The sequence below is a fragment of the Gracilinanus agilis genome, chromosome 1 (assembly GCF_016433145.1).
Source record: "Gracilinanus agilis isolate LMUSP501 chromosome 1, AgileGrace, whole genome shotgun sequence".
In the NCBI taxonomy this organism is placed as follows: domain Eukaryota; kingdom Metazoa; phylum Chordata; class Mammalia; order Didelphimorphia; family Didelphidae; genus Gracilinanus; species Gracilinanus agilis.
In genome coordinates, this window is record NC_058130.1 from 703648728 (window position 1) to 703673585 (window position 24858).

Here is a 24858-nt window from a genome sequence, read left to right on the forward strand (position 1 = left end):
TCCTCTCACATACCCCCTCCCATCAGAGGCCTTCCTGCCCCTCCCTCTGGAATCTCCCCCGCAGAGGGCTCCAGCTGGGCCTCCTCCCCCAGGTTGGGGCCTCCTCAAGTTCCGCACCGCCCCCCCACCCCTCCCCAAGCAGGCCTCAGCGCCTCGCTTCCAAGGCCTCCCCAGCTCCCGTGCCGGTAAGCCGGAGGCGCAGGTCTCGGAGCACTAGGCCTCAGGCCTGCAGACCCCCGCCCAGAGCCCAGCAACCCATACCTAGCCCTCGGCCTGATCTTCGCTCTTCTCCCGGTCGACGCCGTCTTGGCCGCTGTGGTCGTAGCCGCCAACGCAGCCCTCACCCCGCACCACCTAAGCAGCCGCCGCTTCCCAGCAAGCGGAGAACGCCCGCCCCCAATCCTCCGCCGCGCCACCGGTGAGCAAGGGACCACCCGCTCTGAGCTCTCCGCCGCAAGCCAGCGAAGAAGCACCCGCCCCGAGCTTTCCGCCGCAGGCCCGCAAACGAGCACCGGCCCAGACCTCTCTCAGCTACTGCTACCGCTGTCGCCGCCCCTAAAGCCTGCAAACACCCGAGCTTTCTCGCACCGCAGCCGCAAAGCAGCCTCTCCCACCACCGCCTCCCCGCGCTCTGAGGGCGCGGCTGTCACTGGCGTCACAATGAATCCTGCCCCGCCCCTCGCCGGAGGCGCGAGCTGGAGAGATTCCGTGGTCACCATTGGTTGTTCATCGAAAGCTCCCCCGAGGATTGGTTGGCTCCATTCCTCCTCCTTGGCCTCGTCTCCTCCCTCCTCTTGGGCCCCAAGCGCTTAGGGGGATTAGTTGCCTCACTGGAGCCTCCGCCTCCGTCTTCTCCGGCCAGAAAGCAGGGGCTGGGGGACCGGAATGGAACCTCCGGACTTGGGCTCCTGCACCTCCCACACTGCCTGGCCGCCCCTCCGCCACCGAACTCTGTTATCCTTCCTCCCTTCCGGAGGGGGTGCAGCTGACCACAAAAAACTTGGCCAAACCAAGGGGGCTGCCTTCCTCCCAGCCAGCGGGCTGGTTTTGGAGTCTGGAAAGAATGAGAAGTTCAAGTGTTCTTTCTGTGTTTCTGGGTGACCTTGAACAAAGTCCCTTTACCCTGCGCCCCAAACAACTCCCTAAAACTTGAGATTAAATCTCTGCCTGGGTGCAAGTTAGCCATACCTCTAAAATCATAGGTAAGGACTAATAAAAATCAGCGATCGATATTCCATTAAAAAAAAAAAAACAAAAAAAAACCTCTTACCTTCTGCCTTAATGTCAGTTCTAAGGCTGAAAACAAGGGTCAGACAATTGGAATTAAGTTACTTGCCCAAGCACGAAGCTAGAAAGTTAGATTTGAAGATCCTCCCAACCCCAGACCTAATGCTCTAGCCACTGTGTACCTAGCTTCTATTTGTAAGCTCTTTAAGAACAGAGTTTTTTTGTCTTTCTCTGACTATAGAGCTTAACACAGTATCTGAAATATAGTAAGGCTTGTAATGTTCATGACTTAAATTTGACTATACTTCATTCCTCAAATATTATATATTTCCTTTTGACCCTTTCTTCACTGAGGAGAACCTGTTTATTTCAAGAGAGGGTTCCTACCTGAGGATCACAGGTCCCTTGGGGAATCTGTGGATAGATTTCAGGAGGGTCTCTGAACTTGGATAGAAAAAAACTTTTTTTACATCTTCATTTTCACTAACCTCTAACAGAATTTTAGACTTTACTTCAATTATGAATTAAAAATAAAAATAATTTCTTAGAAGGGACCCATAGATTTCAAAAGAATGCCACAGAGGTCCATGACACAAAAAAAAGTCAAGAAATTCTGCCTTCTAGATCTCAAAGTCAAATCAAGTGCCTACTATGTGCCAGTCATCTTGTGAGCTCTGAGGATATGTATATAGAAAGAAGAAAAAAAAATCCTTGCCTTCAAGCTGCTCACGGTGTAAAAAAGAGAGACAACATGCAAACAACTATGTACAAACAAGATAAATTAGAGAAAATCTACAGAATGAAGACACTAGCATTAAGGAGAATTGGAAAAGGTTTCTTGTTAGAGATGAGATTTTAGCTGGGACACAAAGGAAGCCAAAGAAGCCAGGAGACAAAGAGAGAATTACTGGTGTGAGGGACAGCCAGTGAAAATGTCCAGTCAGGAGATGGATGGAGTATTATGCTTGAGGAACAGCATGGAGACCGATGTCACTGGATCACTGGGTATGTGGAGGAGAATAAATTTAAAAATACTAGAGAGGTATAAAGCGATCATTTTATGAAGGGCCTTCAAAGCCAAATTAAGGATATATATTTTATCCTAAAAGTAATAGAGAACTATTGGAGTTAACGGAATAGAAAGGGGACACAGGTCACACCTATATTTTAGGAAGTTCACTCTAATGGCCAAGTGAAGGATAAACTAAGAGAGAGCCTTAAGGCAAGGAGATGGTGGCTTTCACAGTAGTCCAAGCATAAGGTGATAAAGGCTTGCAACCAGGGTGGTAGCATATCAGAGGAGGTATGAGGGTATATATGAGAGATATTGGAAAGGCAGAATTAACAGAACTCAGCATCAAGATGGATATGAGAAGGTAAGAAAATAAAGAGTTGAGGATAACACCTAAGTTACTGTAAGTGTAGGTGACCAGAAGGACTATGGTGAACTTGACAGTGATAGGAAAGTTAAAAAGAGAGAAGATCAGAGGTAGAAAGGAGATTGGTTTCATTTGGGATATGCTGAATTTAAGATGTCTGTGGGACATCCATTTTGTGATTTCAGGGCTGTAGGACTTGTAAGACAAAGTTGGGAAAGAGTTGAGGGCTGGATAAATAGATCTAGAAATATATTTTTAATCCTTACCTTCACTCTTAGAATTGATGATACTATATATTGGTTCCAAGGCAGAAATGTGGAGAGGGCTAGGCAATTGAGGGTAAATGACTGGCCCATGGTAAGTCACACAATTAGGACGTGTCTGAGGCCATATTTGACCCTAGAGCCTTCTGTCGCCATTGGGCCATCTAGCTGGCATCTTCTTCAGAGAGGTGATAATGGGAGTTGATGATATCAAGTGAAATAGTATTGAGGAAAAAGAAAAAAAGGGACCAGGACAGAGCTTTAGGGAATACCACTAGTAGTGTGAAACAGGTAGGAGGAGAACCAAGAAGACAGCAGCATCATAAAAATCTAAAGAGAAAAGAGGGTGATTGACTGTCAAAAGCTGCAGGGAGGTTAAAAAATGAGAACTGAGAAAAGGTCTTTAGAGTTGGTCATTAAGAGATTATTGGTAACTTTGGAGAGCTTAATTTCAGTGAAATGATGAAGTCAGAAGCCAGACTTCAAAGAGTTAAGAAGAGAGTGAGAAGAAAGTAAATGGAGACACTTATTATAGACTGCTTTCAAATAGTAATAGTAAATGGGGATGGATAGACTAAGAGAAGATTTTTCGGAGAATGAGGGAGACATGGACATGCTTGGAAGCAGTAGGGAAGTAGCCATTAGGCAGGGAAAGCTAGAAGATTAGAGAAAGTAGGGATGGCAGAGGAGGCAATCTGCTGGAGAAGATGGGTTGGAATGGAGTCACTTCTGCATGCAGAGGGGTTTGCCTTAATAAGAAAAGGGCTACCTGTTCATAGGAGAGAGGGGTACAGGAGGAAATACTAGCAGAAGGCATCTGAGAAATGTAGGGTAAAGAGGAAATGATAGATGGAGCTGTCATGGAATAGCCTTGACTTTTTTTTTAGTAAAAGATGAGACCAGCTTCTCAGTTGAGAGGATGGGGGGAAGGGAAACCAAGGGAGATTTTAAGAGGGAATAAATGGTGGAAATAATATTCTATGGTGAGTGGGTTGATAAATCAATTGGGTAGATGTAAAAGGATCCCTTGCTGCATTTGCGGATTCAGTTAAGATTATGTAACAAATTTATAGTGGATCCCAATTGTTACCCTTTTGTGACTTTCTCCAGGTTTGCCCAGTTCCAAAAGAGTAGAAACAAAGGCAGTGGATTGGTGGGATGGTCGAAATATGAGGTTTTACAGACCAAGATTGGCAAGAGGATAAGGGAGCAAGGGACTCAAAAGAAGAAAGCAGTGTACAACTGAATTGGTCAAAATAGGTAAGGTAAGGAGACTGTAGCCTGTATGGGTGTGATGGTGACCATGAAATGGAAGCACAGTTAGGGGCTGCAACTTATAGGGAGAGAAAACAGGGTGAACCCTGGAATATGATACTATTTTGATTCTTTGCTAATCAATGTGCCCCCTTGCTGATGTGATATAGCAAAATTCCTGTTTTTTTTTAAACCCTTACCTTCTGTTGTAGAATTGAGACTAAGCTTCTTTCTGCTTCTTATTTTCTTACCTGAATACAGACCCACAACCAATGAGGATGAGAAATCAACAATTTCCTGTTCCAGTCATTGAAAAGTTTCTGAATTAGGTGCCAGTTGCCCACTCTGATTCCTGTAACAGCAGAGAAGTCTTGACTCCAGCAAGAGGATGTAGCAGAAGAAAAAATTAAGATAGGTCAAACCCTGCTCAGGCAGGCCAAGGCCATCTGGGCCATACGATTTGTTCAGATTTGCAGATCTGAGATAAAAGTGATAAATCTATTTCAAGAGCTCTACAAAATTGTCTTTTTATGTTTGGAAGAGTATTATTTTGTGCTTTTGTATTTGTTAATGAATGCTTATGAGTTTTTCATGTTTCAAGCATTTTCTATGCTAGAAAAAGAAACCACTGTCCTATACCTGATACTTATATTAGAAATTGAATACCTTTCATGTTCTCCTTGTACAGTGGACATGCTGATCTCTTCTATAACTTTCTGACTTTAATATATGTACTGTTTGTTTTGTTGTTTTTTTCTTTAAAACCCTTACCTTCTGTCTTAGAACCAATACTGTGTATTGGTTTTGAGGCAGAAGAGTGGTAAGGCCTAGGCAATGGAGGTCAAGTGACTTGCCCAGGGTCACATAGCTGGGAAGTGTCTGAGGCCAGATTTGAACCTAGGACCTCCTGTCTCTAGGCCTGGCTCTCAATCCACTAAGTTACCTAGCTGCCCCCTATATGTACTGTACTGTTAAAGGGAGAACCATTGAGTACCTTTTTTAGGGACCCCTTTATCCACTTTTGGAGGAGATCCTAGATATAAGCCATATCTAAGTTTTGTTTTCTTTTTATAAAAATCCTTACCTTCTGTCTTAGAATAGACACTAAGAATTAGTTCCAAGGCAAAAGAGTGGCAAGGGCCAGGCAATTGGAATTAAGTGGAATAAATGGAAATGAGTGGAAAAGTCATATACTCTGTCTCTAGACCTGGCTCTCTAGCTGCCTCTAAACTTTATTTGAGAGATGTCTGAAATTATTCTGAGGTGGGGGCAATGAGCCAGAAAGGATGAGAGAAGCTTTACTCTTTTTTTAAGGGTCAGGCCTCAGGTTGAACCTAGTCCTTTGTGAGTTTAGGACCGAACTCCCTTTTGGACCACATGTCTTTTTTTTTTTTTTTTACAAATTCCAAGTGTCAGACGTTATTTAATATATTTAATGTCAATTTTTTTATTAACAAGAAAGCAGATGGTGCCATCCAAGGTATTTCATACTATGGGTATGATGGCATCACATGATAGCTTTGGATATTTGGATCTTGACCCTAGAACTCTTTGACATGACTACTAAATTGACTAAAGTTCACGATTGACAATATCACTCTCCATTCTTGGCAAAGATACTGGAGTGGTTTGCCATTTCCTTCTCCAGCTTATTTTACAGATGAAGAAATTGAGGCAAGTAATGGTAAGGGACTTGCCCAGGGTCACACAGCTGGTAAGTCCTGAGGCTGGATTTGAACATGTGAAGATATGTCTTCCTGATTCCAAGCCCAGTGCTCTGGGTGCCTGAGCAGGCAGAAGCAGGGTTAGTATGATATGATGCTCAAGAATCTCTAGTGGTTCACTCTTGCCTCTAGGATCAAATACAAATTTTTGTTTGACTTTTTAAAGTCCTTTATAATCTGGCTTCATTCTTCCTTTAAAAGCTTATATATTACTTTTCCTCACACTCACTATTTAAGCTAAAGTGGCTTGCCTGCTGTTTCTTTCTTTTTTATTTTTTAAACCCTTACCGTGTGCTTTATGTATTAGTTCTAAGACAGAAGAGTGCTAAGAGCTATGCAATGAGGGTTAAGTGACTTGTCCAAAGTCACACAGCTAGGAAGTGTCTGAGACCAGATTTGAACCCAGACTTCCCATCTCTATTGCCTACTGTTTCTATATAGGGTATTGAGTCTCCTGACTCCATGTTTTTGCCCAAGATGTCTCTAATGCCTGGCATATACTCTCTCCTGACTTCAAATTCCTAACTTCCTTCAAAGCTCAGCTCAAATACCACCTCCTTTAGGAAGTCTAACTTGATTCCTTCAGTTGCTAATACTCTTGCCCTGGACACTTTGAATGTATTTTGTATTTAATTTTTTAGCTATATGTCATTTTCAACAAATAGAATGTAGACTCCTTGAGCAAAGGTATTATTTTGTGTTTGTCTTTATATCTCCAGTGTCTTCTACTATATGTAGCACACAGTAGGTGCTTACAAATGCTTGTTCTCTTTCCTCCCTTCCAGCCACCCACTTCCTAGCAAATGCTGACTTCACAGGGTTATTATGAGAATCAGATGAGATAATATTTGTAAAGTGCTTAACACAGTGCTTGGCGCATAGTAGATGCTTAATGAATACTACTTCCTTTCTCTTCTCCTCTAGTAAAAGGCTTATTGAATTGAATTCAAAATGGCCAAAACAAACCTTTTTGTTTTATAGTCTGGGATGTCAGTAGTCAGAATAAGTGCAATGATTAAAAAAAAAATCTCTAGAAGGATACTTATAAGCAATATTTTGGGTACAACAGATACATCTACCTGATATGAAAAGGCAAGCCCAATCAGGAACTACTGAACTTCTGCAGTTGTTGAAGTAATATTTGAGAAATCTCTTTCTGCATGTGGATTCCCTGCCAGAGGCCCTCTCACCTAGAGACTTCTTCAGTATCTTCCAAATTGGTCTCCCACCCTCACCCCTCTTCCCATTCCAATCCATCCTCCATAAAGCTGCCAAAGTATTTGTCCTGAAGTACAGGCCTGATCATGTTTCCCACCACCCACACACTCAATAAAGTCTAGTAATTCCTTACCTCTAGGATTTATGGAAACTCGTCTGTATGGTTTGGAAATCTCTTCACAACTTGTCCCTTTTTTACCTTTTAGTCTTTCTACACATTACTCTCTTCCACAAACTCTGATGCCAAAATCCCCTGGCTCCTCACTGTTCTTCACAAAGGATCCTCTGTCTCTTGTCTCCATACCTTGGTGCGGATTGCCCCCATGCCTGGAATGTTCTCCCTCTTCACCTCATCCTCTTGGAATTCTGGCTTGCCTTCAAGGCTTAGCTGAAGCAACTCCACTCAAACTTTTCTACAGTGGTAGAGGTCCTCTAAAAATGTTTTTAGTGCCTATTAACAAGCAACATAAACAGTAACTTGAAAACACTGTTCTACATGAAGTCTTTTCTGCTCTTCCATGCTACAGGGGCCCTCCCTTCCCAATGGGAGTTAAGTGACTTGCCCAGGGTCACATAGCTGGGAAGTTTCTGAGGCCAGATTTGAACCCCTGGCTCTAGGCTTGACTCTCAGTCCACTGAGCCACCAAGCTGCCCCATTCTATTCATTTTATATATATTCTGTATATGTGTATTGGATATGTTATCATATACATGTATATATTATATAAGTATACACGGTATACATATGTCATCTATGTGTATCTTATTGAAGTGTATGAGTATACAATATTGTATCCATGTACACCATGTGTGTATACATGTATATGTATGCAATATAGATAATATGTACTTATAGAATAGAAACTACATATATCATATTTCATATGATATATATTCTACATACATACTAATATATGTATAAGTCATCTTGCTGGCTAAGATGCAAATTCCTTGCAGGGTATGCACTGTTCACTTTTTTCTCTCTATCCCTATTGTTGCTTAGTACATATGGTGCTTAGCACATAGTAAGTGTTCAATAATTATTGTTATTTGATCAAACTACTCCAGGAAATGTTGGTTTGGGAAGAAATCATTAAGTCTAAAACTATACCAGACCCATGGGGATTTACAGCTCAAATGTTTTAATCATACCTTGAGGGGGCAGCTTGGTGGCTCAGTGGACTGAGAGCCAAGCCTAGAGACAGAGGTTCAAATCTGGCCTCAGAAACTTCCTAGCTATGTGACCCTGGGCAAGTCACTTAACTCCCATTACCTTAGCCCTTACCACTTATCTGCCTTGGCACCAATACATAGTGTTGATAGAAAGTAAGGATTAAAAAAAAATCATGCTAAAAATAGAGAATAGAAGGTCCAGTGGAGCCAGACCATAATGTTTCTTAAATCTTAAATGATTTATTTTTTTCAATTAACAAGCATTTTTTTTTCCTTCCCACCTCTCCCTGCCCACTGGGAAAAAAGCAAGAAAAACAAAACCCTTGCAATGAATGTACATAGTCAAGAAAAACAAGTCCTGAAACATGTGGCATTTCCAATTTCCATTTCCATAGTCCAAGGTCTGATGTCACAGTGTTACCTCGACCTTGTTACTGTTTAAGAAAGAGCCACATTTACTTATGGACTTGCACTTGGGAGTTTCAGAAAATGGAAAGACAGAGTCCCACAGTTAGCAGGCTTCTTATCTGAGATGTAGCCTACTATCTAGTTACAACTCTAGTTCAGAGGAGTTCTGACAGAAGCAATGTTGTAAGATATGTGTATCTGTCTCAATACATATTATGGCTGAACGTGTACCACCAACATGCTCACTAGGGGATGGACAGTTGGGATCTAAGACTACTGAAGGCTAGAAAACTTCTCTATCTGTATGGGATATTGGGGTAGAATAATACCTACCTGCCTCCCATCAAATATCTCTAGCCTAGGAGTATGTTATTTAGGAGTTCAGAACAAAAGCTACTTCTCTAGGGCATCGCTGTTGAGTGAGACAAGAATAGCCCTTAACTAATGATTGCAAGCTTAGCTCCTTCCCACCAAAAGCTAGTCACAAGCAAGAGCAAGTAGAAATTAGCAAACAAAAGAGCAAATAGAAATTAGAATTCCATAGATGAGAATGTGCCAAATATTACACAAGAGCAAACAAGTTCTTCAGCTGGAAGCCAAATAAGAAAGAATGATCTCACCTAGGGGAGGTCCATTTTCAACAGTTTCTAGAATTTCCAGCCCTGGAGCATATAGTATAGGATAGGACTGGCTCCCATCTGTGTCTGTGACTCCAGTCTCCAATCTGACATTCAAAAGTCTCACTTGGCTTCTTCTCTCCACTCATGTCTATAAAATCTCTCTGAAATCACTCTTTGAAATCAAAGTAAATTTCTTATGGCACTACCACAGGGTCATGCTCTGAATTCTCTCAGCCAATTAGGAGTAACATTTCCCTCTGTATATACAGAATAGGGCTGTCCCTCCGCAAATCCTTTCTTGGCTTGGGCAAATGTTATTCAGTTGTTTTCAGTCGAGTCCAATTGTTCATGATCCTATTAGGGGTTTTCTTGACAAAGATACTGAAGTAGTTTGTCATTTCCTTCTCCAGTTCATTTTATAGATGAGGAAACTGTGGAAAACAGGGTTAAGTGACTTTCCCAGGATCACCTAGCTAGTAAGTCCGGAGCTTGGATTTGAACTTGCAAAGATAAGTCTTCCTAATTCCAAGCCCAGTGCTTTATCCATTTTACCACCCTAGCTTCCAGGCAGCTTGGGGCCATAGACAAGCAAAAGCAGGGTTAACATGATATGATGCTTGAGTATACTATTACGAACTTCAGCAAAGTGAGGATCTTACTGAGAAATCTTGGTGTTCAGGAAATAATACAAGAAAGTAGACTGACTGAAAGCTATTCCATGCCAAGTAGTTGAAGGCTTGGGTAAGTTGTCTATTTGTACAATAGGCTCTTAAAATGATGAAGATCATATAAAGATAATTCATTATAATCACCTATTACCCATTGGGGAGGAAGGTGGAATTCCTATTGAGCTAGAGGAAAGGCATAATAGACAGCCAAGCTAATTCTGAGAAAAAACCAATCACCAGGCACAGAGAAATTAAACTAGATAGTAACACTCAAGGCAATAATTCAGAAGATACTATGTACTGTCACTTACTGGGAGGTTTACTGACTTCCTCAGTCCCAAGGGAACCTGGTGGGGGAATGGGGGTACCAAATCCTGAGGCATCTAGTTTTCTGACTAGTGCTTCAATTATATGTTTATATATATGTGTGTATGTATGTATGTATATGTTATATAGAGATGATCTATGGCATCTAAGAATACTTACAGCTATCTGGACCATCTGTCAACACAAATTTGGGAATGCAAGGTCTATGATTCTTAAAATACTAATGGTCAGCCTAGACCAGTGATGGTGAACCTTTTAGATACTCAATGCCTAAACTGCAACCCTCAGGCCTCTTTTGAACTGCTCCCTTACCCAAGACAAGGGAGGGAGGAAGCTCTTTAATTGGGCTGCTGGGCAGAGGGGTGGGTGATATGAAAAATGTCCCTATAACATGCATGGAGAGGGGAAAGGGGAGCAGCCCCCTCCAGCATGTGTGCCATAAGTTCGTTATCACTGGCCTAGACCATCAACCAACTCAGGTATTGGTGCCAAAAGGTGAGCAGCAGGTCACTGAAGGGTTAGAATTATTTGATAAGTGAGCAAACTAACTTAGGATATTGCAGAAGGAATAGAAATGATTATACACACCAAGAAAACTCTTGTATATGTGTATAATTTTTTTTTTGCTATAACTACATATGTTGCTATATGCTGATTCAGATGTCATTATGAAATATTTCTTTTTTTTTTTTAAACCCTTGTACTTCGGTGTATTGTCTTACAGATGGAAGATTGGTAAGGGTGGGCAATGGGGGTCAAGTGACTTGCCCAGGGTCACACAGCTGGGAAGTGGCTGAGGCCAGGTTTGAACCTAGGACCTCCTGTCTCTAGGCCTGACTCTCACTCCACTGAGCTACCCAGCTGCCCCTATTTCTCTTTTTTTAATAGCTTCTTGTTATTTGCTTTTACACTATGGCTGGACCAATTAAAATGTTAATACGACAATGCATTGCATGCTAGTTTGTAACTATTATATCTTTTTTTTCAAAATGTACATAAGAATATGCCTGTTTTTAAGATTTCTGAAAACTACAAAGGTTTTCTTCCTTTGTGAAAGATTGGCATTGAGAACTAGAAAATGTACCCAGGAAAAGCTACTAACTCCTTAAATAAAGACCTTTATTGCCTCTTCACCAAATAGCAAGTCTCAAGGCCAATTCCAAGGCCATGTAGGCAATGGTTGAGTTATGTAGAGATAAAGTGAATTCCATTAGGATACTAGAGTTCCTACTGACTGTCTTCCTACTCACCTATGCAATTATTGCTTTTCCACATTTTTGTCTATATTTTTAAACTGTCAATAGAGTTTTTCCTGTTTCCCCAAATTTAAATTTCATACATGGTCCCATCAGTCATTCTGTTTATTTATTTGTTTGTTTTTTGGGTTTTTTTTAAACCCTTACCTTCCATCTTGGAGTCAATACTGTGTATTAGCTCCAAGGTAGAAGAGTGGTAAGGGTAGGCAATGGGGGTCAAGTGACTTGCCCAGGGTCACACAGCTGGGAAGTGTCTGAGGCCAGATTTGAACCTAGGACCTCCCGTCTCCAGACCTGGCTCTCAATCCACTGAGCTACCTAGCTGCCCCCTGAAATTCTATTTAGATAATCACTGCATTATAAGCTCTGAGAACTATAAAACTGAAACATTATTGAATTATGTCAGAGTTAAAACTTTCTGTACAAAAAGGAAAGGTGGGAAGTTTTTTTTTTGGTGCTACCACCAACTGGGGTGCTGTTAACCCCATCAATCATCATCATGTGGGGATCTGTCATTTCCCACCTATGAACTGACCTAAGACTGTAGGCCCCTATGATGGCTATATAACTGATAGAAACCCAAATCAAGAAGCAAACCTAAAGACTCCAAAGCCCTGTATCCCTATTTCCCATCTTCCAGAAACCTCTGACACTTATTGGTTATGAGACCCTAAGACAAACTTAGTTTGTCTTAGTTCCTAAAAATGGCAAACCACTTTAGTATCTTGGCCAAGAAAACTCCCAATGAGGCTTCAAAGAGTTAGATACAGCTGAACAACAATGTCCAGGAAGTAGAACAACAATGTCCACAAAGTAGAAGAGACAGCTAGGCCCTTGAGAAGTGTCTCAGGCTCAGTTAGCCAATACATGTCCTTGATGCCATGTGGGAGCAGTTGCCATTACAGAGAGGAGAGGAGCTCCACATTTACCTATAGGAAATCCTAGAATGAGGGAAAAGTTGAAATTGAAGGAAGGCCCCTTTTCCTTTCAAGTCTAATGAGAGAGCCTGTCCTTCCTGGTTTAGTGGCTAATTCTTTTTTTGATTTTTTTTTCCTTTTCTGGAGAGCAAGAAAATGTTGAGTTTCTCAAAACAGCAAATCCTTCAGCATAGAACACATGTCTACACAAGGGGGAGTGGGAATAGAGAACATGCCCCCTGAGCTATATTCCAATCTAACACTTCCCATATATATATACATATATATGTATATATACATTATATACATACTTATTCACATAATAACTCTATATGTACCTACATATAATGGGTTAAAATCACTAATTAAATAATAGATCTTTATGTTAGGAAATATTGAAATTAAATCTAGGGTTTGTTTTGTTATCAGTTAGAGACTAGATTTTCCCTGAGGAAACTGAGTTTTTATCTCATGAGTAAAGTGAGAAATTATCTGCTATGTAGGTGTCCCTCCCTTATTTCCTATCATCAATCCCAAGTGAACCAAATTGGTAGACTAGAGAGTTCCCAGATGTTTTCTACCCTAGCATGAATCGTATGTAAGCCTGGTGAATCATTTTAATGTCTTTCAACTAATTTTCCTCTTCTATAAAATTGAGAGGTCTGGACTTGATTTCTAAGGTCCCTTCCAATTCTAAGTCTGTGATCTTATCTTTTGCTGTATGAAATCAGATGCAGACACAAATACACATATGTGTGTATGTATTTAAAAGTAGTGGTGTGGATAGATAGATGGGTATATGTGTGTATTTTTACACATTATATGTGTAGGTATGTATTCAGATTATAAATTTCTTTCCCTCTCCAGTGAGGAAATGAATAAGTCTTTCCCAAAGCCATTCGTGTAATATTCCTTCTTTTAGCAAAATCAGCCCATTGAGAAGATCTAAACCTTAACCATTGCTGATTATACATGACTATGAGCTTGCTACCATGTCCATTTTGCTATCATTCAAGGAGTAATGGTAAAATCTTGTGTCCTGAGAAGTTGGAATCATCCCTTTAATTCTGAGAGGTCTGAGACTGTTTCTAGGTTAAAGGTAATGAGCAGCTCTGCTCCACTTTCCTTTTGCAGCACTGAATCCTTCAACCTTCCTTCTCAAATTACTGTAGGCAACATAAGTAGCTCCCTTAATCCATCTAGCGTACAAGTCTTAATGAATCTTGTTTTAGGGTATCAGGGATTCTAAGGTCTTGTGGGTTCTAGAGAAAAGGGTCTCCAGTCTCATTCATGAATATTCATTACAATCCTGGGATAAGGAGATTTATGACTACATGAAATTTTCTTGCTTGTGATAATCTTCTAAATAGGGGACATTACAATTTAGCCTTGGCTTAGATTTAAAAAAATTTATTTTTAAGTACATGAGTCCTGAGGGTCTAAAACCTAGCATAGATGTTAACCTGAGAAAGTTACTGAGAGAGGAATTTCAAGTTCATAATTTAAAAAACTCACAATGTAAATTAAAGGGCAAATTAAAAAGCTCAAAATAAAATACTGACAATCTGTATATTTATAGAGCTGTATATTTATAATATCGATATGCAAAGGAAACCATTGATAAAGAAAGGGCTCTAGATAACACCAAAATACTTATAACAGCACTTTTTATTATAATAAAGAATTATAAACAAAATTGTTGCATGTCATCCATTGGGGTAGTTAAATAAATTATGGTATTTAAATGTAATGGAGTATTATTGTGCTGAAAGAAATAAAAAATATGATGATTACAGGGAAATATGGAAAGATCTACATGAACTGATGCAGAGTGAGACAAGCAAAACCAAGAAAACATATACATGATGACAACAGCAATGTAAACAGAAAGAACAATTAAAAATAAAAGTATATATTGCAATGGCTTGAGATGTGAAAAGATACACATGCACACACATATACAAATATATATATGAGAAAATATTTCTATCCCTACCCCTTTGAGAAGGTAGGAAGTCTATGAGTATAGTATATTGCACATATTTTTCAGACTTTTTTGATCTACTAATCACTTAGGATGATTTTTCCCCCTCTTCTTTTTCTTCTTTGTCTTTGGAAAATATTGTTACATGGAATTGCTCTCTGAGAGGGGAGGGGAAGGAGTACTAGAAGAAAATTATGGTGTTGTATAAAAACAAATGATGTTAATAAAAATTTATTTCAAAGAGAAGTTGAATGCAAAAAATAATATCATTGTATCCTCAATTGTTAAAATATGCAAAACTCAAGGGGAAGAAAATAATAGGAGACAAACTGAATTTTTTTTAGAATTTTAGCCAGACCAACACCTATTCAAACTGACCAAAACAAACACTTCTGAGATGATTCTCACTTCCTATCATTGTAGCCTGAACCATTCCATAGAAAAAATAGTAATTTTCAAATTGTACTCCAGGGACCTCTAGGAACTCTACCCTTTGAGCCGGTCAGTGAGATAAAAACTATTTTCACAACAATACCAAGAAGTTTTAACTTCTAGTATGATAAATATATGTATTTTAAACCCTCACCTTCCATCTTAGATTCAATACTATGTATTGGTTCCAAAGAAGAAAAGTGGTAAGGGCTAGGTAATGGGGGGTTAAGTGACTTGCCCAGGGTCACATAGCTTGGAAGTGTCCAAAGTTAGACAGTTAACCTTCAAATGAGAAAAGGGAAACTATCTGACTTGCTTTGGATATCAATTTGAACAAAGATCTATCTAATTTTCTAACACATTACCTGCTGTAGGGAAGGGGTTTGAATTTATGATTCCAAACACAAATAAAATAAATGGTTCACCCTCTTCTCTGATCTACCCCTCCCAATTTAAACTAGTAAGTTAGATCTCCCATAGGATCATTACCCCAGGTTTCAATTACTGAGTTTACCTAAAATTGGGACTCATGAGCACTCTTCATTCTTCATTCAGACAGTTGACATAATCAGCTCAAGGCAAAAGCCTTTACTGAGATGGAAAAGAAAGAAAAGTGATAATATAACATTCCCCCATTCTCTTTTGGAGATACAATGTAAGGGAGAGGAAGAAGAGATAGAAATATCCTCACTTTCTTTTTGCACTCTCTAAGTGGTGAAAGGGAAAAAGTGAAATGTAAATTCTTTCTTCAGATTTGCCTCTCTTCTCAGTTGTCAGAGATTCTCCCTTAACTTATTCCATAGTAGGCCATTTGGCTTCTTTTATTGGCCCAGGACACTTGTCTGAGAAGGGTAGAAGGAAGGAGGACCTAGCATTTCACTAAAATTTTTAACTTGGCTATTAGATATTAATAAAAGTATTTTCTCAGATTATATGTTCTAATATTTTATAATTCATGTTTTCTCCCTCCCTTCTACCCCTTCCTCCTCCCCAATAATTCAGGTAATATGATATATGATGTATGTTATCATACACAATACATATTTCCAATGTTCATCATGTGAAACAAGACACATGTTGCATACACTAGAACAAAATTCATGGAGGAAATAAAAGGAAGAATGGTATGCTTCAGTATACATTCAGATTCCATCAGTTCTTTCTATGCAATCCCTTGGATTCATAAGGGACTCATAACCCCTTGGAGTCATCCTGGATTTTTATCTTGTTGATAAACATTGTCATTCACAGCTGATCATCTTACACTATTATTGTTACTGCACAGACTATTCTCCTGGTTCTGCACACTTCACTTTGCATCATCAGTTCATATAGGTCTTTCCAGGTTTTTTTGTGATCGTCTTGTTTATCATTCTTATGACACAATACTATTCCATTACAATCATATACCACAACTTGTTCAGCCATTCCCCAATTGATGGACATCCCTTCAGTTTCCAGTTCTTTGCACCACAAAAAAAGCTGCTATAAATATTTTTGTACAAGTAGATCCTTTCCCCTATCTTTGATTTCTTTGGAATACAGATCTAGTAGTGGAATCACTGGATCAAAGAGTATGTACAATTTGTTGGCCATTTGGGCCTGGTTCTAGGCTGCTCTCCAGAATGGTTATATCAGTTCACAGCTCTATTAACAATGTATTAGTGTCCCAATTTTTCCACATCCCCTCCAATAGTTATCATTTTCCATTTTTTCATATTAGCCAGTCTGAAGGGTGTGAGATGGTACTCAGAGTTTTTTAATTTGTATTTCTCTATTTAATAATGATTTGGAGAATTTTTTCATATGGCTTAAGATAGTTTTAATTTCTTTATCTAAGAATTGTGTCGTTTATATCCTTTGACCATTTGTCAATTGGGGAATGCTTTGTATTTTTATAAAATTGACTCAATTGTTTATATATTTGAGAAAATATGGCTTTCATCAAAGACACTTGTTATAAAGACTTTTTTCCCAGTTTTTTGTTTGCACTTTAATCTTGGTCGCATTAGTTTTGTTTGTGCAAACCCTTTTTAATTTAATATAGTCAAAGTTATCTATTTTACATTAATTATGTCATCTTTGTGTCTTGTTGGACATAATTCTTCTGGCTATTATAGATTCAAATATTTCCCGTAGCCTTATGGGAGCATTGTTCTGGCATTATTAAAACTACTTCTTGACTGATGATATAATGTCTCACTACTATAGAAATGGATATTATAGAGTACAGAAATTCCTTCAAATCTTGTACCAACTTAATGGGCCTCTTTTATAATAGACATGTACTCAAGTCTTAAATGTTATTTTCCCAGAATTGCAGAAGTATTTTTTATGGATCTAATTCAGAACAGAAACTGTGGAGTATATTATCAGAAACTTCTTTTTTTTAATTTTTTTTAAACCCTTAACTTCTGTGTATTGGCTCCTAGGTGGAAGAGTGGTAAGGGTGCGCAATGGGGGTCAAGTGACTTTCCCAGGGTCACACAGCTGGGAAGTGTCTGAGGTCAGATTTGAACCTAGGACCTCCTGTCTCTAGGCCTAGTTCTCAATCCACTGAGCCACCCAAGCTGTCCACAGAAACTTCTATGATTAAGTTCAAATGTGAATAGCTATTCATTGAGTTAAATCCTCTTTTTTTTTTTTTTTTGGCTTTATAATGACTCGAATATCCCTCTGTAGGCTGGGATTTCCAGATATTGCCAAAGTATTTTTGTTTCTGAAAGTGTATAGTTTTTGTAGATAAAAAATTATTTATTGTGTACTTACTAAGATGTACCTAGAAAGAATGTAAAGTGTAAAGACATGTGACCTAGACAAAAATTTTAGATGATAGGTTTTGAAATGCTTTAGAAATAATTTCAAAATAAAAGGCAAGTATGTATCTTTGTTAGAGATATGGAAAATTTTTGAAAATGGAAAAGTTGTATAGAAACTCTTTGGAAACCTTACAAGATAAAATTTTGACACCAAGAATTCAGTCTCTTAAAATAGTACATATGTATCGATCTGGGAACATGGTATCATCTCTGAATAAAAATCTTACCAGTTTCTAGTTTCAAGGAGTAGTTTCTGTATAAATGGGAAATGTTTTCTGATTTAAAATATTTCACTGAAGTAAGAAATGCCTTCCATATTTTGATGGACCTTTACAAATATTCAGTGGTCCTCATATAATGACAAAAAAATGGTACTTGCCATTAATGGTCTCAGATGAATTATAATTAAAAGCTAAGTAGATATTATATACTTAGAAATATAGTGATAAAAAAGTACCACCTTTTTCTTTGTTGTCAATGCTACTCCATCCCAAAACTCAGCAAGAGAGAACAGCTCTGGAGGAGTAAAAATCATGAATTTGGTACAATGGAGGCAGCTAGATGGTGCTTGGAGTTAGAATCTTGAATTCAGAGCCTGTCTCAGGTATTTACTAGTTGTGTGATTCTGAGAAAGTCATTTTACCTCTGTCTACCTCAGTTTCCTCAACTGTAAAATGGGGATAATAAAGGCACCTACCGACTAGCATTGTTGTGAGAATAAAATGAGATAGTATTTGTAAAAAATGCCTTGTAAACAGTATAGCACTATATAAATGCTAGCTATTGGAGGCAGAAAATGGCTTAGTAGAATGAACACTGGGGTTGGAGTCAGAAAGGCCTGAGTTAAAATCCAACTTCAGACACTTATAGCTGTGTGACCTTGGGCAAATCACTTAACTTCTGTCTTAATCCACTGGAGAAGAAAATGGCATACCACTCATATCTTTGGAGTCATGAATAAATGACTAAAATTGGACTTGATTAAACAACAACAATATAGGGTTTTATACTGTTTGTTTTGTTTGAAATGTTTTCTTTTCCAGATTAAACAATGTAGTAAATGTATAGCAGAGACCTGGAAATCCACTGGGCCTGACTGCTGAGATCCTCTATCTGTGTCTAGTCACAATCACTGCCTGAAAACTATTTATGCTAAGACATAAAATATGAATTTTAATGAATTTGTGCTATATCTCCTTGCTGCAGGTTATTTAAAATAGTGATTCCTCCCCCCCCCATCATCTCCTATGTAAAATTCCACATCATCACTATTTTGTTTTTGTAATTGTTCATTTATAGCAGCAATGTTTTATTTTAAAAGTTCAGCAGTGGGTCAACTAAGTGACTCACTGGATAGAGAGCCAGGCCTGGAGGCAGGAGGTCAGAGGTTCAAAACTGGCCTCATATGCTTCCCAGCTGTGTAACCCTGGACAAGTCATCTCACCCCAATTACTTAGTCCTTATCACTCTTTTGCCTTCATATAATTAGAACTTGAACCCCAGAACTTCCTGTCCCAGCATCCCACTTTCATTCTCACATTATGTCCTTATGTTTTGTAGATAAAGTTTGTGTGTGACCCTGCCCCTCTCTTTTTCCCTGATTGCATTTTTGTGGAAGTGGGGTGAAGTGAGAGGCAAGAGAATTTTACTCAGGTTTTACTTCTGTTTCTTTTTTCTTCTGCTTCAAGTGATTATTAATAAATCTTATAAAATATAATACTTGGAGTTATTGGATATTAATTTTAATCTTACATTTTGGAACTGATATTTAGTATCAATTCTAAGACAGAAGGTAAGGGAAGAAAGAGAGAGAGAAGAAAGGAAAGAAGGAAGGAAGGAGGGATGATGTATTGAACACTAAAGGGAAAAAATGAGCTAGAAACTTTTAGAAAAACTCTTATGAGCTTAGTTAGCACAAAATATTTAATGAATATCATATATTATGCCTCAAATAGTAAATAATTCTAACTCTTATTAGTACAAGTAGCATCAGTTACTTATTAGAAATTATATCCAACACCTATTAAATACACACACAATAAGTTAAAATAGGGGTTCTTTCCCACCTGAAAATATGTTTATTTATTTATTTACCAATTACATATAATAACTCATTTTCACCTAAGTTTTCCAAAGTTATATGACCCAAACTTTTTCCCTCCCTTCCCTCCCCCTCCCAGAGCTGGCAAGCAATTCAGTCTGGGTTATTCATGTATTATTATGCAAAGCCTATTTCCATATTATTCATCTTTGTAAGTAATCATATAAAAACCCAAACCCCAAAACATAAACCCAGATAAACAATTGAAAAACTATAGGCTTTCATCTGTATTCTGATTCCAACAATCTTTCTCTGGAGGTGGAGAACATTCTCTGTCATAAGTCCCTCAGAATTGTTCTGGATCATAAAGTAGAGGTTCTTAATCCAGGGACTACAGACTCCCCAGGGGGTCCATAGTTAGATTTCAGAGGATTGATGAACTTGAATGGGAAAAAGTTACATCTTTATTTCAATATAATCAGTTTCTTTTTTTTTATTTTTTATTTTTAGAAAAATTTTCCATGGTTACATAATTCATGTTTTTACTTTACCCTTCACCCCCTCAAACACACCCCGTCATAGCTAACTCACATTTCCACTGGTTTTAACATGTGTGGTCAGTCAAGTCTTATTTACATATTATTGATAGTTACATTGATGTGGTCTTTATAATTAGCTTCTTTTTAAAATTCTACATATTTTATTTTATGCATATAAAAATATTCTTTTTATGAGTCTAAAGCAGGGGTTGGCAACGTATGGCTCTTTCTGCAGGAGCCATAAAGTCAATTTTTTTTCAGGCACTGTTACAGGAAAGTGCACTGTGAGCACTGTATGGCTCTCACAAAATTACATTTTAAAAAATGTGGTGTTTATGGCTCTCATGGCCAAAAAGGTTGCTGACCCCTGGTCTAAAGGCTTCACCAAACTACCCAAAGAATTTATGATACCCAAAACTCCTAACTTAAAGAATGATTGCACATTGCTTTGAGTGTGAATGCTAGAACTTGTATGAGGTGAGATATCCTGGAACTGTAACTGTGATTACCCAATTGCCTATATAACTATATCCCATTAGTATGTAACAAATCCTCTGAATTGGTTGTATTATTCACATTTATCCTGCATGTTTTAACTAGGCTAGGACCAGTTACCATATTTGACTTGATTATAACTTCAAATAGTATGTATGTTGATCCCTGTTATTACTTTGAAGGCTTTGTTATTTGGGACCCAGTCATAATCTTGTCTCAGAAAGAATATTACTTATATTGATGAATCAGCAGTCTATCACACAAGGATAAATTATTAGCAGGTCTAATCTGAAACATCTAAGTTTTAACCTAGATCAGGATGGACAGGCTAGGTTGCTAAGATGATCTTATAATGGCAGTGACAGGATTCACTCACCAATTTCCTGTTATCCTGCTTCTTTCCTTTGAATCTTTCACCTGTTTGACCAATAATCTGGCTATTACATCTCTTAAATCATGTAAAATTTCCATGCACAGACTGATTATTCCAAGGAAATTTTCTGATCCAGAATCAAATGAAACCAAGAAAGTTTTGTTCCAGCACACTGAGGTTAGAGCAACCTAAAACTTTTAGATCCAGACCTGATAAAGCAGCTTAATATTATTAAAACAATGTCTTATTTTCCTTGTATAGTACAATTTTGGGATTATAGGAAATATAGCCTTATGCTATATTCAGTTTCACTATGCATACCTAATCCACAATAATAATAATAGCATTTATAAAACATTTTGTAAAATTTTATCCCATTTTATCCTTACAATAAGCCTGTATAAGAATTTAAATTTAGGTTTTATGCTAAATGTGAAAGTTCTAAAATAATATTATGTTCGATGATTTAAAAATATTATAGCTTAAATCAAAATGACTTTTAACAGTTTTATTTACAAAGAGGTGGAAAGAGTGAAAGTTGAAAAATGTAGATAAAGAGACAAAAAGTACTGCCTAGCTACAAATACCCTAAGTTTAATCCTAATGTCTCCAGACCGCAAATGCAAATCTGAAAGTCAATTGCACCAGAATACAAAGTTCTAATTAGGAAGCTGAAATTCAAAGAGGCAGGAGATGCTGAAGAATCCGCTGAGAACCTTCAGTGCACATGAGGCTAAGACTACCAAGAATCTCCCCAGAACTCAAGCTGAAGGGAGTGTCCCACTGAAGCACCAATGAGCAGAGAAGGTCTCCTCACCAAAGAACCAAGGAATGAATCACTCCACTCACCACTGCAGGATCCGAGGAAAGAGTCTCCTCCTCCAGTCCAGTTCACCGCGGAGTCAGAGACTGAATCCATGAGCTGGCCTTTTTAAAGCAGTTTTCTCAATGTCACTTTTTGTCACTTCCCCACTTTATGGGAAGCAATCACAGTGTTTCAATTTTCCTAGCACTGCCCAGGGGGTGGGCAATGGCCTCTGGAGTTATCACCCACTCTGGCAAGTGGCTTGTGAACTCTCATACTTAGTAACTGGTAAAGTACTAAGTAGGGGTACTTGAGTTTTTGATCAATTAACTGTTATGTTGATCTTAACAGAGATGTTTGGGAAGCTGAAAAGATGGCTTGAAACTAGAAACCTGCAGGACTCACTCCTCCCTCACACACGGGCTAGAGTGAGTAGGGAGGGGTAGGTACTCCTTACTCTCACCCCTCCCACCAAGAAGTTGGAAATCAGTCGGAAATGGAGGCAGGACTGATGTCTTCTGGCAAGGCTCAGCAAGGCAAATCTCTAGTGATGTTCACTTTCTCAACTTATATTCCTGTGTAAATGGAATTAGCTCACCCTCATTCATAATTAAACTCTAGCCACCAGAGATAATGTCTTTCCACCTTCCTTAGTGGGGAGGGGAGATGAGTTGCCCACATGTGACAATAAGTAACAAATCAAGAACAAGGGCAGTACAAAACAGTGTCGAGGCTGTCATTTGTCCACTTGAATTAGAGGTGGACCTCCAGGAAATGACAAAAGCTGCTATCTTTCAAATATGATGGTAAACTTCCTGTTGAGTTAGTTCACGCTTGGAACTTGGTGCTGAAGGATCTCTGCTGAGACCTCAGGCAGCTTCCCATCTGAATTGTCATGTGGGTAAGTTAGGCTGACTTCCTTTCCCCTACCTTGGCATTTCTAGAGTCTCTACCTCAAGGAGGCTTCTTTGCCTCTCTAATTGCTAAGGCCTTGTGGCTAGTAGCCTAGTTTAATTAATCTCTTAACTCTCACCCGGTCCAGACCTCTGCTGGTACAGACCAGAGTTTTTCTCTCTCTCTTTCCCTATCTTCAACCTTCTTAATTGTAAATAAACTACCATAAAAGCCATCCTGACTTGGGTCTATTTTTTTTTTAAACCCTTAACTTCTGTGCATTGACTCCTAGGTGGAAGAGTGGTAAGGGTAGGCAATGGGGGTTAAGTGACTTGCCCAGGGTCACACAGCTGGGAAGTGTCTGAGGTCAGATTTGAACCTAGGACCTCCTGTCTCTAGGCCTGACTCTCAATCCACTGAGCTACCCAGCTGCCCCCTTGGGTCTATTTTTAATTATGGAATCAATCTAAATCTGATTGATTCCTGGCAACCACACCTTAAACATATATATAATTTCCCTTCTTACATTCCCCACAGGTTTGACTGAGGGACAATAGGAAAAGCTTGATGTCTTGTTATTATAATATTGTTATTAGACATCTAACTTGTATGGGCTGGACAGCTGAAGGAAACTTAGCTGAAGTTGGATGTAAGTATCCCCAGAATAATAAACAGGCACTGCTCCCAAAAGATGAAGTTTTTACTGATAAAAGAGGAAGGGAAGGGGGCAGCTGGGTAGCTCAGTGGAGTGAGAATCAGGCCTAGAGACAGGAGGTCCTAGGTTCAAACCCGGCCTCAGCCATTTCCCAGCTGTGTGACCCTGGGCAAGTCACTTGACCCCCATTGCCCACCCTTACCAATCTTCCACCTATGAGACAATACACCGAAGTACAAGGGTTTAAAAAAAAAGAGGAAGGGAAGACAGGGAAGGGGTATCACGGATTTGGATAAGGTCTGGGAAGCCCTGAACTGTTAGGTAGAACTCCCACCCCCAGGAGGGAGTGGCAGACTTTTAGCTAGCTTGCCCTCAAGCCTGTAATTATCACTTCTAATATCTAAAATAACTAAATAACAATTGTGCTGTTGCTAGAAAGGTCTAGTTCAACTAAACAAGCAAACCACTGAGCAGAACCAAGATGGTTCTTGCCCCAGATGGCCTCCAAAGCAATCCAAAACCAGGAACAGCAAGCAGAGTGACCTGTTCACTTCAACCCCCAGGAAACAACTGTTTAACTGCTTTCAAACTGTTCTCTCACCCAGAGTTCTCCGGGGGGAGGGTCCCCTGGAATTCTGGGTGAGACTTGACCCTGTATCTTGCAGGAATTCCACCCTGCCATTTTCCATGTTGCATTAACTTAAAAGTTGCTGATTGATAGAAAAAGAAAGTTTGATTCACTCTTCACACCTGGGAGGTAGGTGCTATTATTATCCCCATTTTACAGATAAGGAAACTGAAGCAAGCAGAGGTTAAGTGACTTGTTCAATGTCAATTAGCTCATAAATGACTGAAGCCAGATCTGAACTCAGTTCAGTCTAGACTCCAGATCCAGAACTCTATCTACTTTACTACCTAGGTGATACCAGGTATCATAAAATATATCTGTAATTCCTACTACTGGGAAGGCTGAGGCTGGTAGATCACTTAAATTCCAGAATTTGAGGGACCGTAGAGCTAAAACGGATTCAGGGTCTGCACAGTTTGGCACCAATATGATGAGCCCCTAGGAAGGAGGCTACCAGGCTAACTAAGACAACATGAACTGACCCAGGTCTAAAAAGCTTTTTTGAAGCTTTAGAACCTTTCAGCACTGCTATCTAGCCAGGGATTAGTCACTATACTTCCAGTCTGGGCAAGGAAGGGACAACTAGTCTCAAAAAGAAAAACAAACAATTCATAATGATAGGTTTGGGGAAAATATCTTGTAAAAATATCTCTTCCTTCCTTTCTTTTTTCTTTCTTTCTTCCTTCCTTCCTTCCTTCCTTTCTTCCTTCCTTCCTTCCTTTCTCTCTTTCTCTCTCCCTTTCTCTCTCCCTTTCTCTC

General features: G+C 39.1%; 2 protein-coding genes across 2 annotated transcripts in view; one reads left to right on the forward strand and one right to left on the reverse strand.

Annotated features, from left to right (window-relative positions):
- Positions 1–719, reverse strand: part of LOC123255948 (leucine-rich repeat-containing protein 14-like) — a 21818-nt gene extending 21099 nt beyond the window's left edge. Inside the window, exons 1-2 of the mRNA XM_044684660.1 lie at positions 542–719; positions 352–483 (exon numbers count right to left, since the gene is read on the reverse strand). Coding sequence (XP_044540595.1) covers positions 352–483; positions 542–719 — 310 coding nt within the window. The remainder of the gene's footprint in view (positions 1–351; positions 484–541) is intronic.
- Positions 720–885: 166 nt separating this feature from the next.
- The window catches only part of LOC123255959 (sodium/bile acid cotransporter-like), a 69994-nt gene continuing 46021 nt past the window's right edge, over positions 886–24858 (forward strand). Inside the window, exon 1 of the mRNA XM_044684668.1 lies at positions 886–1044. Coding sequence (XP_044540603.1) covers positions 886–1044 — 159 coding nt within the window. The remainder of the gene's footprint in view (positions 1045–24858) is intronic.